Source organism: Perissodus microlepis, chromosome 5 (genome assembly GCF_051167445.1).
Source record: "Perissodus microlepis isolate ML-2025 ecotype Zambia chromosome 5, ASM5116744v1, whole genome shotgun sequence".
Lineage (NCBI taxonomy): Eukaryota > Metazoa > Chordata > Actinopteri > Cichliformes > Cichlidae > Perissodus > Perissodus microlepis.
In genome coordinates, this window is record NC_140465.1 from 17940243 (window position 1) to 17958090 (window position 17848).

The 17848-nt window shown below is 38.1% G+C and overlaps 1 protein-coding gene across 1 annotated transcript in view; it reads right to left on the reverse strand.

Moving 5' to 3' along the window:
• rad18 (RAD18 E3 ubiquitin protein ligase) overlaps window positions 1–17848 on the reverse strand; it is a 37823-nt gene extending 19975 nt beyond the window's left edge. Inside the window, exons 1-9 of the mRNA XM_084928410.1 lie at window positions 17669–17848; window positions 15615–15693; window positions 14999–15060; window positions 14712–14782; window positions 6258–6670; window positions 4500–4599; window positions 2212–2390; window positions 662–732; window positions 243–303 (exon numbers count right to left, since the gene is read on the reverse strand). Coding sequence (XP_084784536.1) covers window positions 243–303; window positions 662–732; window positions 2212–2390; window positions 4500–4599; window positions 6258–6670; window positions 14712–14782; window positions 14999–15060; window positions 15615–15693; window positions 17669–17719 — 1087 coding nt within the window. The 5' untranslated portion in view covers window positions 17720–17848. The remainder of the gene's footprint in view (window positions 1–242; window positions 304–661; window positions 733–2211; window positions 2391–4499; window positions 4600–6257; window positions 6671–14711; window positions 14783–14998; window positions 15061–15614; window positions 15694–17668) is intronic.

Genomic DNA, 17848 nt, shown 5'->3' on the forward strand with positions numbered 1-17848 from the left:
TCTTTCTTTCCAAAGACAGCAGCATCCAAAAATGAACACCATTCAGTTACTGGCCACAATAAACAGAGTCAACAGGACTCTGGCTTTTTTTACCATCACCAATGTTTATTGTCACTACATGTGTCGTTCTTCACAAGTGTTGATTTAAACGAAACATTTCCTAGGACTGCGTTGCTGTATGCATGTAAAACATGCAACGCTTCAGCACATAAAAGTGTCAGGAGGAAAAAAGAAAAACTTACTGTAATTTGAATGCATGTCTTCGATCTCTTTCTCAGAATGATTCTTTGAGAAAACCATGACCTGGAAAAAGATTAATTGGAGAGACATTTGTTCATATTGACAATGAATCAAGAAAAACAAATATTGAAATTTTGCAATATTTGTAAAGAAACTGAGCTAACCTGTCTTTTTTTTATGCCAGCACCCGTGCAACAAAAGTACTGCTTTTCTATTACAAATAATTCATTTTCATAAGACTGTGAAATTTTTAAATTGTAAGAACTTGTCATAATTATTGTTTCTCAAAAAAAAAAAAGATTAAAAATACAGTAAAATAAACCTTACTGATGATATATAAACGCTACTGAAGATGCTGCAACGTACATTTCAGAAAAAACAAAAACAAAATTTAAGCTCTCATTAAGCAGTTAATACATACTGGCTTGGCCTTCCCCCGCAACTGATTTCTCATCTTCTCATTGGCCTCAACCTCTTTGGCAATTTCCTCAGCTGTTGACAGACGAAAGATGAATCTTTATTTGGCTTGAGGTGATAAATATTGTCCCTTATATGAAATGTACCATTTGACCCATGAGGTGGCAAAACAAAACTGAGGTTTTCAAGAAAAGTAAAAAAAATCAAGACAAAAACCAAACTAGTGAGGTCAAATATCACCAACTTCACTCTATCTTTAAGTCTCATGGGGAAAAAATGTTAAAGCTTTGTACCACAGCAAAGGCATTTCACGATAGAGTTACAAAAAACCCCCAAACAAACAACAAAAAAAAATGCCTGTTCCCAAACAAGCAGAGTGTTTGTTAAAGTGAATGCAGAACAGTTCAGTCTGATTTTGCTGAATTAACATTCTGTCTGGGAACAGAAGAGACCATCTGCTGGACTTTGAAAAGGAATGTTGTCCCGTTCTCGTCTTATACACGATTCCAGCTGCTCAACAGTCCCGGGTCTTTGTCGTATTTCTTGTTTCACGATTTGTTAAATGTTTCAACTGGTGAAAGTTCAGGACTGTGAAATATGCAAAAGCTTCACTGAAATAAATATCGTCTGGATGGGAGAATGCTTGTTTAAAAGTCCGGATGCACTGGATGGTTCCTCTTTAGTCCAGAGGACCCTGTGTGGAATTTCAAATTCCCAATAGTATGAGGATAGAACAGTTTTTCACTTTTGCTCCGTCTATTTTAAATGGTGGAGAAACGAAAGCTGTATGATGTTCACTTCTTTGCTCTTTTTGTTACCCAATCATGTTACCATCTGTTTCCATTTAACCTCATTAGTTATAAAATGTTGATTGAGTTATTTTTTTTCTTTAATGTTGGGGTATACTTTTCCAGCCTTTTGGTGCCTCCATACCAACTTTTGAGACATGTTACTGGCATAACATTCAAAATGAACTGATATTTTTTTCGAAATGTTAAAGATTTTGCAGTTTAAGCATTTAATGTTTCCTAGATTGTGAATAAGATATGGGTTTATGAGATTTTACAAAACATTGCATTCGTTTTTATTCACATTTTACAAAAAAATCTCAATTTTTGGTGATTCTACTGTGTTTCTAAATATTTGAGTGTCATTTTCTGGCTAGAGCATTTAAGTCCATGCAAGCCTCTGTCTGGTATAATGAAGAGTGCAGGCACAGGTTAAGGGGCTGCCACACTCCCTCCTCTCATTTGTTGTATAACTAATAAGGGCAACAAGTACACAACTGAGAGCTATTACATGACTGTTCCCCTGTTTTGTAAACAACACTGCATCTGGCCCCTTTTATGATGTGTGATTTTTCATTCCACATTCAAGTGTGGCTATTTGAATAGACTACAAACACTTCTGATTTTCAAGTTGAGGTTGGACAATATCCTATACAGTCCACTTCTTTTGTTGTGTAACAAAACACTGTGATATCACAGCAGTTTAGAGTTCTTGTTTTGTTTTGTTTTTTCATTTTAATAAAAAAAACAGACCAAATCCTCTCACCTGATTTCGGGTTTAGAGAGTCACACTGGGCATTGTATAAGTAGACAAAATCTTGGTGTCTTTTGATCAGCTGGTCTCGAGATCCCTGCAATGACAGATTGCATTCCTTCAGCCTCCTCTTGAGCTCCTGCACTGAAAGCAGGTTGTACACCAACTTCGGCATTGGACGCCTCTTCTGGCTAAGAGAGCGGAAACAAACAGATTCACAGTATATTTTCAGTAACCAACAGATATAACATTTTAATGCTTGAGGTGCATCTCTGTGCTAAGCTACAACAAAAATCTACAACTATAGAAATAAATGCTCTTGAACACAAGCAGGATTTTTATTGTCATAACAGAAAAGGTTCCAAATTAGGTATAAAATTAATATCTTTACACACTAAAGGAAAAGCAAGTGCTTGCAGACCTGTTCCCCACTTTGAAGCAACCATTTCAGAGCCAATGAGCTCACAGGGTCGCATTAATTTTGGTCGTGCCAAGTCTCCAACCACTGGTTCCCCTAATGTGATTGTAGCTTTAGTTATTCACAAGTTAAGCCCTGTGACATCAAACTACAACGAGACAGATTTTCATAAGAGTTCAAGAAACTCATGACTGTTGCTACTCTCCCTAAGAATGGGAGCGAGCCCAGGGGTTACAATGAAACACTATATCTATATTTGTGAAAATCTTTGTTCGTGTTTCTGTTACAACAAAAAATAAAAAATGAATAACAATGGGGTTCAAGAAGAATACCACAAAGGAAACTCTGTCTCTCAACAAAAAAAAAAAACAAACAAGAGAAAACAAAAATCAAAACAAGCACATCTCATGTTAAAAAGACAGCCTGGATGTTCCACAATACATCACTGAAAAATCTTTTAAACCTCTCTAAAGGCACAAAAGTTCCCCAGCATGCTTGGAAGTAAACAAGAAACTGCACAATAGCCACAAACTCTCATATCAGCCTTAAAGCATTGGAACAAGTATTACAGTTTAAGGCTACTTGCAACCTTTGAACGAACAATAGATGCAAAATTGTACCAAATTTTAGAGGAAAACAGCAGGGCAGGAGTCCATGGCCTAAAGCTCAGCAGATGTCCAGTAATGGAACAAGACAACAAGCAAAAGCACATAAATCAGCAACGGACTGGCTGAATAATAATAATAATGATAAGAGATAATTCGTGTATGGAAATCCTGACCATAACTTAGTCGAGATGCTGTTCATCAATATAAAAACTGATAAGCTGAAACCGTTTTCCAGGAAATGAGATAAGATACCACAAGAAACATTTGACAGAAGTTGTTGCGTATAAAGGAAACATTATTTTGGAGTTATGAAATTCAAGAGTGCATAGACTCTTTTTGTTGCCTGGACTGTGAGTAATTGTGAATTGTGAAATCAATACAGACATGACCTGTTCATGAGAGCTATTCATTTAAGTCATATTGTGTCTGGCTATAATCGGCTTATCCAGACCAAACCTACAATATTTTTCCCAACATTTCTGTTTTTGGTAATTGTACGGCATTTTGTATCACAAACTGTATTAAATGTTATTAATAAAGCAGGAAAAAACTGCTGGGAGGACATAAGGTCATCGGTTGACTGAAACCCACCTGTATTGTTTAGTTTTCTTTGTCTTCTACTTTTATTTATTCTTTTTTTTTTACTGCATCCATGCACAAGAAAACTTTAATCTCATTATAGAAAAGACATTTAGCCACAAGCTAATTTCCATCTGCTGTCCCTAGGCAGGTATACACAAGATTAAAGAAAAATGCCACGTAAACATAACTCCACGTGGTACCTGTTAATTTGAAGCATAAGGGGTATTTTTAGTTTAACACAAAATCACAAGTAATTAAAAAAACAAAACATCTCAACATGTTAGGCTACACATACACATGTTAATGACAGTTGAAATACTGTTATGTTTAATAGTTTAAAAATAATTTTACAGCTAATCTGATTCATATCTGTCTTTTGGTCTGTCTGATCCACTGATGAGTTTGGAGATAACGGCAGTGGCTACCATTTCTAATGGCTGTTTGTTGTCTTTGCTAGCTTGGATGTCCGAGACCTCCCACATCTTAGGTTGTCACACTGGTGTTCGTTCACCTTCGGAAATTACTGATCTTGTGTGACCTCTCTTTGCTACAATTTCCTTAACTTGAGGAGACTTCTGACTCTTCCTACGTACGACCCTTTTATTTATATCCTACCTCCCAAAAGAGCATTAAAGCTTGACAAGACATCAGTACAGTCTTCATTTAAGTGATCAGTAAAGTGGATACTTTACCTCCTCAAGCTTTCCTTCTTGTCGCCACTGGTAAGACACGTGTCCAGATGTTTGTTGATAAAATGCTGGAAAACACTTACAGAACACACAGGGCACTCCACTGCAAAAAAGACACAAAATAATGTTGATAGTTTTCGGTGCTATGACTCTATAATATATTTCCATGCAATTTAGTGCATGCATCCAACCAGCTGCAGTTATGCAATTCATTCATAATTCAAATTAAGCACATGAAGAACTGAACCGAAATGACACATCTGTATGTTTTGTTATCAATATGTTATATTCACTGGAGGTGAATTTTAATTGTGACTCAGTTAAACTAATAGAGACAATTAAAGCAAAAGGTCATGAAAAACACTGACGGTAAACTGTACTCTATGCTGTCTTTTTTGTAGATGGTACAAAGTTGGTATGAAGATGGAATTCAGTCAATGTATCTCAACATCATCAGCTAAAACTCATATGAATCTCAGCTACACTGTAACCTAACTCTGACCATGAAACCACAGCCACTGTGCACCAGTCACACACTGTTCTGTACTTTAGAGCCATCACAGTACAGCAAACTAACCTGTTTATCCTGCACTAACCTGCAGAGGATTTCCATGCAGCCTTTAAATAACACAGTTAATCTGCCTCAGTTTGAGTTGCAGCACGTTTCACAATATCAAAAAACATAACGTCACATGTACAGACCTAATATCTGGTTTAAAAACATGTAGGGCCACTTAGATGCTGAAGTACCGCAACCACAACTTATGAACACCTGCAGTCGTTCAGGTGTCAAAAATGAAAAAAATAAAAAAGCCCCCCCAAAAATCCACCCAATCTCCCAAACAAACATAAAAAACCCCACCATCCCGCTTTTAACCCCTGACTTTGGCACATGTCGTCTCTTCTTATGTTTGAAGGCTCGCAGTGACATGAAATATTAACTCCCCTCAAATGTGTTACAGCAAAAGTAACAAGCCTGTTTTGAAAATAAGGAGTAGAGAGTATGGATATTTGTTTACAAATGTAGGGAGTAAAAGTTAAAAAACGGAGTCAGGGGGAAAAAAAACTACTCAAGCTACTCAAGTACTTAAGTACAGTAAGGAAGTATTTGTACTTAGTTACTTCCCACCTCTGAAATAGGATGACAAAAATGAAAAAAGAATGGAAAAAAAAAATCAGTGTTTGCCTACTGACTGCAGTTTTTTTTTCACATTTGGTTATAAATTACAAGTAGTTGCAGTGACCAGTTGCCCAGTTTGAATCTGCAACACCAACAACTTCTTGCAATCCTTCTGGGTGCAAGGTGATTGTTCTCATTTATAAACACAGAGTGCAGTCAAACACTCTGCAATCAGTCTGAGTCAGACAGTGCTGAAGAGCACAGCTTCTTCCAAGACAGGAAGCTGACTCAACTGGTTGCTTCATGTTAGTATTCCTATATAAAAATAAGGCTGCCAAGTGTTTTTCCAGTTAATCCACCTCCTGCAGCAACTACAAATCTATTTGTGGAGGAATTTCAGTATTAAATCTATGAGGTTGTTCCAACTAACAGATTTGTGATTTTCCCCAGTTTATCACAATTAATCCCATTTATCATAAACAGTTAGCATGCAATTCCCAATTTGAGTCAATCACAAGCTAATAGCAGATTGATGCCGTCTTATTGCCCTTTCATCGCCATCTGAATGCTTTAAAAGCCACTTTTACCCATTTTTAAAGCAATAATTTCAAAGGCAACAGCCACAGTTAAACTGGATTTACCTTTGATTATGGGCTTAATGTCTTTTGAAGGTGTTAAAGAATGTGCCATCCCATTTTCAGCGCTAATACTTGGAAAGGCCGTGAGTGACGTTGAACCCTGAGTAGACGCATCGTCCATGTCTATGGGTTCTTCTTTCACAACCACTGAAAGCTCAGCTTTTCCTGAATGTAGGTCAGTATCATTGTGGATTCCTGCAGTCCATCTTTTCCCCTCCTGAACGCACTCAGAGATGGAACCATTGCGCTGGGTTTCTTTGCTGGGAGGTGTTTTAGGCTTCTTTTGGAAAAATTGGCTCAGCACAGAGTTGTTACACTTCTGGCCCCTCTCCTTCGGAGTTTTGCATTTAACGGCTGAAGCAGGAGTCTTCGGAGATATTGGAGGAGAGTCAAATTGTGCTTTTAACAACTGTTGCCTGGAAAAAGAGAAAAGAAACAGGGCACATATGAATGAAAAAAAAAAATACAACACAGTTACATGCTCTTTTATTACATTCAGTTTGAAAAAAGAAAAAAAAAACGACAACACAGGAAGTGTGAATAAATGTTGTTGGCATTGAAGTGAGCCCTCTGATGTTCTCTTCACCTGCTTAATCATCTCGCTCCTTTTCTACTGAGCCATAAAAAGGAGACACTTTGGCTGCAGCCTCAGAAATGTGGAAAGCAAACAAATTGCAGCTGGGCTGTTACTTGACAATAAAATGGAACCAATGAGGTGTGCGATGTTCCACTTTCCATATTTAAGAACTTATTTGTGCTTTCTGTCTACATTAGGAGGAGGTTCATGCACGTGCACGCACAGATGCAAGCACACGGCAAGTTAGCTTTGCACACATGTGATGTGGAAACATGTTCTACTCCTCCCAACCTTAAACAAATATGCTCTCCCGATAACATTCATCAGTAATGCTGCATACACATAGTCTGGACAAAAATAAACAGAAAATGTCCAACGAACAAACCCACCATCTTTGTGCTAATGGCATTTTTCCCCACGTGTGATGCACTTAAACCACCTGGCTATCGAGTTATGTCCAAAGCTCTTTTCATGAATATTTTTACAGAGCCTCACAATTAACACACCTAAGCTTACCAACGAAGAGATGTGGTCAGGGCAGTTACCCCCTGCACTCATGGTCTCGCAGTCTCCCAGAGACTTATGGCATTACAATAAAACCACCTCTCTCCATTCTTATTAGTTAATATTATTAATAAAATTTGATCTAGTTGGAGAAACTAAAAGTTTCCTAAAATGTTAGGACAGACATGGAGCAATTTAAACAGAGTTATAGATTTTATTTACTGACCAAAATATTAAATAAATGTAAAAGATTTATATGTGTTGTATTCACAACCATCCAAAATAATTATTCCAGTGCACTAACATCATTCAGTTGATTAGCCCAATATAGGGATGGGTATCGAAAACCGGTTCTTGTTGAGAACCGGTTCCCACTGTTTCAATTCCTTGGAATCGTTTGCCATTTTTGCAAACGATTCCCTTGTCGATTCCAGTCGCCCCGAATGACGTCACCACATTGCGGAGCGTCATTTACCTGGCAGGAAACACGGCGCCTAAGCGGCTCAAACGCTCAAAAGTTTGATTATACTTTACGAGAACGGATGACAACAGGGGAACTTGCAATACTTGCACAGTAGATATTTCATTTAAGGGAGGAAACACTACGAATATGCAAAAGCATTTGCTCACAAAACACGCGATAACCTTAAATGAATGTTGTGTTTTTAATTCCGCTCCAGACTCGTGAATCTCAACCCAGCTGAAGCGGTAACGTTTGCACGTCCTCTCCCGTTAATGCGGCAGGTAAATAATCAACTAACAGTGCATATTATGTTAGCGCGATCTGCCTTATTACAAAACCTGCCATTACTGTGCGCTGCATTTAGGTGACCATGATGAGAGAGACAGACAGAGTCTGGCTGGCTCAGGTGCTGGCAGTTCTCGCTGCAGTCTACCGGTGTCCTTTCAGGCCAGGATAGACGAATGTCACCGAGCAGTGACTAAGTTTGTGGTAAAAGGCTTGCACCCATTTGCCACAGCAGATGCCCCCGATTTTCGGTAAGTGAATGTGTTTAATTGTAGGCAGGGACATTACTGGATATTCTTGTGTAATTGCTATAGAATAATTTATGTTATACTTTGTTATTGCTACAGAAGAATATTTATTTTATTATTTTACATTTACAATTTTTTTTCCTGGGGACCCTGTGACACCCCATTGAAAAGCCGTAGGCTGGATCTCTTAAGATCTCACTGCTGTGTTTGTAAGGCCATGTTACTCCTAAATTTCTATCTTGTTCAAAGAGAAGATATAAAACAAAGTTCTAAGCTAATCGACCTTAGTGTTCTCCTTTTTTAAAAAGAATCGATAAGAGAATCAAATCGTTAAACAGAATCGAAAATGGAATCGGAATCGTGAAAATCTTATCAATACCCATCCCTAGCCCAATACCATACTGTCGTATATGAATACCGCCTTACTTTAGAACTGGTCCTACTATATGAACCATATTCTCTAGCTTCTCTTCAAAAGCTGTGCTTCAGCTTTGATCTCTGGTTAGGTGGAAAAGGATGAATTTAGTTATTATGAGGGAATGATGCTAAAGTTTGGGCATTTTATTTACAATCCCACTGATCTGTAAGATCAATACAACCTACTTAAATTCCCAACACTTACTGAATTTAAATAGCTGCATCATTGATTTTCTTTACAATGTGAGGGCTAAAGTTTTATAATTAGAACTGGGTTTTAAAGGGCAGGTATAGCTTCTACAGCACTTTTTAAAGCTGGGTGTTAGAGACCTTAAACCATAGATACAGAGCAGGAGATCAGAGGAATTCCACACAAAGCCTTTGGACCACATTTTATAAAGTCGCCGTTGCTGTTACTCGGGGACAATACACACGGTAATTGTGCCAAGACTTTAAAAAAGCATCCCTGCAGCAGTCAGAATCATTTCATTAATAGGATTTTGTGTGTGGATATCAGTAGACCTCAGAAAGACTAATGAATGGTGTAAGAAAAACAAATGCATTTTTACAATAGGAGGGCTCTATAGCAGAAAAGTCTGGGTGCTAAAACACCATCGACACATTGTGAAATGAAACCTAAAGCAAATGAGACCCCGAACATCAGAACAGCTCATATCTTATACCCAGAAAGTTTCAAAACTGCAGAAACTGTTATTAGTGTCAGTATTTTAGAGTATTTTTATTTTATAAGAAGCTGTGATACAACAAACTACACAACCCACATCTAAATGAAACCCTCTGTGACACACAATTTCATAATGCGATGGTTCAGCCTCACAAATGGTCTCTCAACACTAAATCCAAACCATGTTGCATTTATAATAGAAAAGGGCATGTTGTGATTGTGATTAAACATATTTTGTTAGCAATTTATCTCGTATCCTAATGTGCAAAAACACAAATGAGACAAGAGGCTACAAGGTAACTGGTTACTGTACCAGTGTAAATATGCAGCACTGAGATAACAGCTAATGGTGTGCTGGAGGGGAAAAGGGCCTCTAATAGAAGTAAATTAGAGCCATCAGATAACAGCAACCCAAAGCACTGATTTCACAGTGATAAATCCGAATGAAGGAAGTTATCCCCAAACACATGCTGGACCAGAGAATCTACCAACCGCATAAGCAGATGTTTAAATAATTATTCCCTAAATGCTTTGCAATGCTGTCATTTCAAAGCAAATAATCCAGTTGATACAAGTCTATCTTTACACAAAACAACATTTTGACAGAGTCAAAACCAACAAATCCAATTTCTCAGATGCTCAGTGTTAGACAACAGGAAATTAAAAAGAGAAGGAAAAGGCTGCTGCCTAATCCACTCATTCGTAACTGTGATGACGATCAGAAGGGCTACAGTTTGAAGGGAGACCTTTCAGACTGTTGATAACAGAGATGTGATTGATGGAAGGGACAAACATTGTGGTAGACTGACTGATAACAGCCTTCAGCATTGGCATCAGCCCAGATATTGAAGAAACAATTCTAATGACTTTAGGCAGGGGGGGCAGCAAGGAGTTGCTACAAGATTCTCCAAAATATGGATCATCAAAATGATCTGTTAATAGATGACTATCTATAACACAAAGGAACATATATATCCTTTGAGAGATGTTTTCTGTTCTACATGTGGATTATTATTTCTTTAGAAAAGAATGACAGGATGGCGTCACTCTCAGTGAACAAGAGTTTATGAATGCCCTGAACTGCAGAGGCTCTGGCCAGAAGCGTTTTCTCAAAATGTTCCCTACTTTCACGCAAACTAGAAATGTTGCTGTCTGGAGCCCCACTCTTACACTATTCCCGGGATGGAGATTGTTATGCGTTACCTCAGTGACACATGTGGACTATAGATATGACAAGTTCCAGAAGGAGTCAACCTCAGCCACCATCCATAAAAAAAAGTTGTTCAGGAGGATTAGTATTAATCGGTAAACCTGGACCAGATCTTTTTTTTAAGGTTTGTGAATACAGAGTTGCTGGCAGGGAGGTTCTGACGTGTAGGTTTAACAGAAGAAATGGAAACGCAAGCAAAAGAGAAAAGCATTTCACAGATGTAGTTTTTGCTGGTATGAATGTGACGAGTTTGGCAGATGACAAACTTGAATCTTTTTCCAGTACAGAGAAGGGTTGAGGTGGCGTTGTTCTATGGTTTTTGGGACAATTTACTCTCTGTCCATTTGTCCCCTAGAGGGAAGGGTCACTGCAAATCAATGCAAAGTCAGTCTGAGGGGCTTTGCTTTTATCCTTGTCATTACAGGATAACAATATCCCATCCACAGGCCTAAATGGTTGAAACATAATCATATGCTATGGTTCTTCCAGTCAGCAGATCATCAAAACACAGAAGAATGGTGTTCAGCTAACATACAGAGGCTTTGGCAACACACGGTGGCACAAAACATGACTAAATTACATTTTGCAAATATCTAACCAGCCAATGACCTGGGAGCAAATCAATGCAATTAGGCATGTATTCATGGGCAAGATGACCTGCTGAAGTTCAAACTGAGCATAAGAATGGGGAAGAATAGCTACTGGAGTGATGTCAGGCGTGACAAGATGGTTGGTGCCCAATGGGATGGCCTCAGTATTTCAGAAACTGCTGATTTACTGGGATTTTCCCACACAGTCATCTCTACGGTTTATGGAGAATGTACCAAAAAAGAAAAAGGAGAAAATATCCAGTGAGCAGCAGCTCTCTGGGCAAAAGTGCCTTGTTGACGTCAGAGGTCAGATAAGGGGTTGACAGAAAGGCAACAGTAACTCAAATAACCTCTCATTACTAATAGAAAACTGGAAAATTGTTGCCTGTTACTAGCCTGGTCTGATGAGTCTTAATTTCTGCTGTGAGGTGTGGATGGCAGGGTCAGAATTTAGACTGAACAACATGAAAGCACGGATCAATCGTGCACTGTGCCAACAGTTCATGTTACTGGTGGTGTGATGCCATGGCAGATATTTTCTCGACACACTTGGTACTAATTAAGCCTCAAGGCAATTAAGCCTGTCGTATAAACTTCAAAATCCTACGTCACCACATTCTCGAGTTATGTCGACACTGACGACAATAACCATTAGCCTTTTATTACTGAGGGGTGAAAATGTAAGCTTCTCCAGAGCTATGTACAATAATAATAATAATAATAGTAATAATAATAATAATAATACAGTTAAACCCTTTTTACATAAGTTTAGCATCACCAGGGGAGCTTGTGTGATTTATAACCCCTGTGCCAACCTGAAGGAATAAATAATTAGAGTTTGGAGTGACCTGTTGTACCATGACATTGTAAATTATTTACAATAATTACACCTCCCTATAAACAACTGTTCCACAACAGAAACACAGACCAACAGCCTGTGACTGCAAGCATGTGGCCAGTGTTATTAACAACAGAACAATCCGTTTTTACAATCTATTTTAAAGGAAAGGTTTTCATTTGTGTGAACTGTGTCACCAGAGCAGAAGATTGAGGATAACATGCAACCTAAATTGTACCTTGAAATTTCCTTTAGACCAGCTCTGGACTCTGCACCTCATCTCTGCGTCCTGTTGTAATGAAAACTTATCAGCCCCAGAGCTACACAGCACACAGGTAAATGCGATTCAATGAGAACTCTGAGTGATCTCAGCTGATGAAAACAAAATCCCCATTTGATTTAAAGAAAATCTGTAAATAAGAAGTAGATTACTAGGAGGCAATCAGGCTGTTTTTTCAATACTGTACAGAAGAAAAAGTGAAATAGTTTTCTTAGTGGGCATAATGTAATCTCGCCAATAACAATAGGATCCCCTGAAATCCCTGCAGTGATCTTTTTTTTTTTTTTACCCCTTCAGGTCTTACAATCATGAAATACAAATTGAAGAGATGCTCAGAGCACCTGTGCTCATGGTAAAGAGGTTTGCATGGATTGCAGAGGAAATCTGATTTGCCGTTTTTATTACTCATTTAGCCTGCCTCTGCAGGATAAAGAATTTTTTAAAAAGCACTTTGGATAGCTGTAGCAAAATGGATTATATTAAATCATTGTGTCCCAACAAGTCTGATGTGCAAAATGCCAGAAAGAAATATTTCATTAATGATACTTAGATGAGAAGCTTAGTCACAGACCACTTTATTAGGCACAACGATTCGCTAACAGATATCTGATCAGCCAATCACCAGGCAGCAACTCAATGTCTGACCTAAATATACATCAAGAGCAACCGCTAAGTGACACTGAACATCGCACGGTTGTTTGCGTCAGGTCTGAAAAATTCCAGAAACTGCTGATCTTCTGGGAGTTTCCCACAAAAACATCTCTAGGGTTTCCAGAGATGTTTGAGAAAGAGAAAATATCCAGTGAGAGACTGTTTTCTTTTTGAACTGTGTACATCTGTGATGTATTAACTGAATGACAATAAAGGAAATTAGAATGCTGTTGGTTGTTGGTGCTAGAGGTCAGAGGAGAATAGGTCAGCCAAGAACAGGAACATGAGGATTCACACAAGCTCACTAAAATTGAACCACAGAAGATTGGAAAAACATCACCTAGTCTCACGAGTCTCGCTTTTTGCTGCAACATTCAGATGGTAGGGTCAGAATTTGGTATAAACAACATGAAAGCATCGATCCACTTTGTCTTGTGTCAACAGTTCAGGCTGCTGCTGCTGGTGGTGGTGTAATGATGTGGGGAAATATTTTCTTGGAACACTTCTGGCCCCTTACTACCAGCTGACCATCATTAATCTTCACAGGATACCCGAGTATTGTCATTTATTTATATATATATATAAATATATATATATATATATATATATATATATTTATATTTATTTAGATATTATATTTATTAATATTTAGTTTATTTATAAAGCACCTTTCATAGATAGGCAGTCATAAAGCACTGCACAATAAAATAAAAGTGCAGTTAATGGCAATAGATGCAGAACAAAGTAAAACAGGTAGTTTGAAAACATCTCAACAGAAAGTCAAGTTAAACAAAAAGGTATTTAGCTGCTTCTTAAAATAGTCCACAGTCAGAAGTTGGAGTGGGAGGCTGGTCCAAAGCCTTGGTGCCACAGACTGAAGGCTCTGTCCCCCCTAGTTTTTCATCCTGTACAAGGAACCACTAACAAATTCTGAGATCCTGTGATCGAAGACCACAAGCAGCAGTGTGTTTAGTAACAAGCTGGGATAAATAGTCTGGAGTCTGGCTGTTAAGTGCTCAGTATGCGAGTACAAAAATTTTAAATCGAGTCCTGCAATTTACTGGGAGCCAACCTAAAGAGTAATGTGAGCCTCTTTACAAGAATGTGTAAGGAGTCTGGCTGTGACATTCTGTATAGCTTGGAGGAGTGAAAAAGATGATTTATCTAAGACCACGGCGTTCTTATCTTCTGGTGGCTGCTTCCAGCATGATAATGCACCATCTCACAAAGCTCAGATCATCTCAAACTGGTTTCTTGAACATGACAATGAATTCACTGTACTCAAATGACCTCCACAGTCACCACATCTCAATCCAAGAGAGCACCTTTTGGATGCGCAGCTGACAAATCAGCAGCAACTGTGTGATTCAAATCAGTACGGACAAAAATGTTCCTAGCACCTCGCTGAATCAGTGCCATGAAGACTTAAGGCAGTTCTGAAGGTAAACTGGGGTTAAACCCGATAATGTATAACTACTGAAGTGGCCGGTAAGTATATAGTTTGCATACACACTTATTCTATATGTGTACCAAATCATGCAATACAGCTGCAAGTATTTTTTGTCTGTCCTTTAACGTAATATTGTAATATTGTTGTGGACCCCACTAGTGGTGATTCAGTGTGCACTAAGATCTAAATGCATAAAAAGCTCTTCTTCATTTCAGATACAAGACAGTTCACTTGCTACTTGTCATGAGCTGTACATTACCTTGCTGATTGAAAGTTTGTGACCAAGTCATCCAACAAACGGTTGTTCCTCAGGTCTGCTTCTGTCATTTGCTAAAAGAAAAAGAAGCGAGATATGAAGAAATTCTGCCTATAGGGTCCAAAATCCAGTGATATTTACAATTAAAGTTGAGCAAAACAATGTTTAAGTGATGTTCTTCAGTGAATTACTTAAATAATTTAACCAATATTTACTGATATCGATTAAGTCTCTTTAGGTGATTTCCTTAATTATTATGTAATTCCATTACAAGTCATGGTCATACTTACTGTATTGCAAACTGGACACTGGAGCTTGTAAGAAAGAAATTTCCGGATGCACAAAGAACAAACTGCAAAATAAAATGCAAACACAAAGTTTTGGTATATTTAATCAATTACAAAAAAAGTAAAGTGGTACCCATTTAATCAGGTTGTTCTTCTCTCCACTACCAGTAAAGTTTGTTCATGTCAGCCTGTTGACATTTTATCACATCGCTATTTGACGTGTGTGACAGTTTTTAATTTAGCAAATTGTGAAATTTGAAGAGTGACAGAGAGAGGGTGAAGTGTTTGGAAAAGATGAGAAAAATAATATTATGTCTGCAGCTCTACAGTAAACCATTTTAAATCGTTAAAAACAAAACAATAGAAATTTAATGTGTGCCCGTCAATGTTGCGTTATGGTAGACGATCAAAAATAATTTATGTAAATATACTTCGTGATCTGCCTCTGCAATGTGTGGGATATAGTTCATAAACCAGACAAAGGACAGCTGATTGCTCGTTTCAAACAACCACTCAGTGTTCTTCCTTTTATTTGCATAAACTTCTTTTATGACTGCATCTGCACTGCTATTACTTTTTTTTATCATCAACAATTTTTTTTTGCACTGCTATTACTTACAATTGTGTGAGCATTTTGTCATCATTGAAATATTGAGAAAGTCGAAGCAAATAGGACACCGAAGCAGCGCATCAACATTCTGTAGATGGGAGAGAGAAAAACAGAGCTGAAAATCAACAAGTACCTGGCAATAATAACAACAACAATATATTTTACCTACTAAAAGTATGGCTGGCTCAAAGCATCCGTGCATGAACCTTTGCACTTTTAATCATATATTATTTTAGGATGAAAGTATCCAAAAGTTGATTCTGTTCATCTGGACGTAGCGTTTTGTGGGAGAAATGTTTCGTCACTCATCCAAGTGACTTCTTTAGCCTCAGCTGACTGCAGGTTTCCCCAATCTTATAAACAGTACATTTGCATAATGACTGAAACCAGCCCACTGAAGGAACAATGGGCTTTGATCAGTGGGTTTTGGTCAGTGGTGTTGATCAATGGTCATGAGAATTTGCATAATTAAGACTAAGGAACTGACCTCCCAGCCCATTGTTCCTTTGGTGAACAGAATCAACTTCTGGAGATTTACTTACCTGGATGATTGAGCATGCATCAAGACATAGGATGAAAATACAAAAGTTGACAGATGAAGATGTTACTCACTGAATGATAAATAAATGTAGTACACTAGAGTTGGTGAATGTCCTCGTTTAGCAAAGGATTGCCCATACATTTCCATACAAAGGATATCGTTTCCTAAAACCGGTCTATCCAACTAAATAACAGGAAACTATCTAACCCTCCTTTCTCAAGCTGAATGTTCTCTTGTAAGAATGTTCAAGGTTCCACGTCTTTTTTTTAATGTGATGTTTGCAATACAAGTTGTCCTTTCTTTTCTGACCGCAGACAATACTGTGCACACATTCTGAGTCATCCCTCATGTCTTTATTTTTTTCTTCCATGGAGCCAGGCTTTCGTGTAATTAAAAAAAAAAAAAAAAAAACCAGTGTTGAGCAATAGACTCCAGACTTTCTGAAGGCCTTTCAAATTTTTCTCTGGTCACTGACAGCTTTTTCTCTCATTTTCAGTCCCCTCCTTGTACCTGACCATTTTCAGAGGAATGTTTTACTTTTCTTCTCGATTTTTAAGGCACTTAATACTGACCTATAAATAAACCAAGCATAAAAAACCCACATAATTCAAGGGATAAAACAGTGTTGTTTCTGCAAATTGACAGATAAATTACCACAGAACCTAATTTAAATTGCATATTTAGCCACAATGTTAGCAGCCGGCTGAATAAGGTCAAAATTTGCTCCCATTTCTTAAGCTGAATCTATGAAAAATTATAATTTTATACAGCACTGTTCTACTGTAAGTGCCTTCTATCCAACATTCACACACCAATGGTTACATCGGCGAGCAACTTGGGGTTAGTATCTTGCCCATGCAGACTACAAGAGACAGGGATCAAACCACTAACCTTCTGATTATTAGATGACATCCTAAACTACAACCCACAACAAAACAGTATGTTTTCACCAACTACTCACTTTCCAAAGCACTATTAGGACAGTGAACATGTAGAGGTCAAAATTAGAACTGCCAGGTAGGGGTGGGAGCTATATCCTCAACATGATAACATAAAGGAAATTTGCAATAATATTTTTGACAATACACCAACAGAAAAAAAACTGTATGCATTGTGGCACTATCACTGATGCTGTAATATGACACAGCCATCTACAGCAGATGAACAGTATCTGAAAATAATGTCCTTAACATCTCCTTAACGAGGAGAAGGGAACCCCAGCGAAGACCTGACGCAAGACCTGTAAGATTAGAGATGCACTTTTGCTCAGAGCTGCATGTTTGGTTTGGGTTACGTCTCAGCGGTAGTCAAATTAGATTGACTTGTGTCATTGTTGCACTGTATTTACAAGGTTAACAAACGTTTCATTACTAACTGTAAGCACGTCAGATACGCAAGTGAGTTATAGAGAAAAGATTGAACGAATGTGATGTAAGTGTTACTGCTGGGGTTTTCAGTTAGCTGGGGGCTAACAGCCAGCATGTCAACAAAACATTTGAAATCAAACATAGCTACAACTTACTTTCAGACATGCGAGACTAGGTGGTAGATCCGCTTCCGTCTCGAAGGCCATTTTCTCCGAAATAACGCGCAGATTCTTGACAAAGTTAGCCTCAGCACTTTTTTTTTATTCGGCGCTCAGCTGTGAGAGTCCCGCTCACAGAACGGGATGCGTCTGACGTCATTTGACAACTTCCGCTGA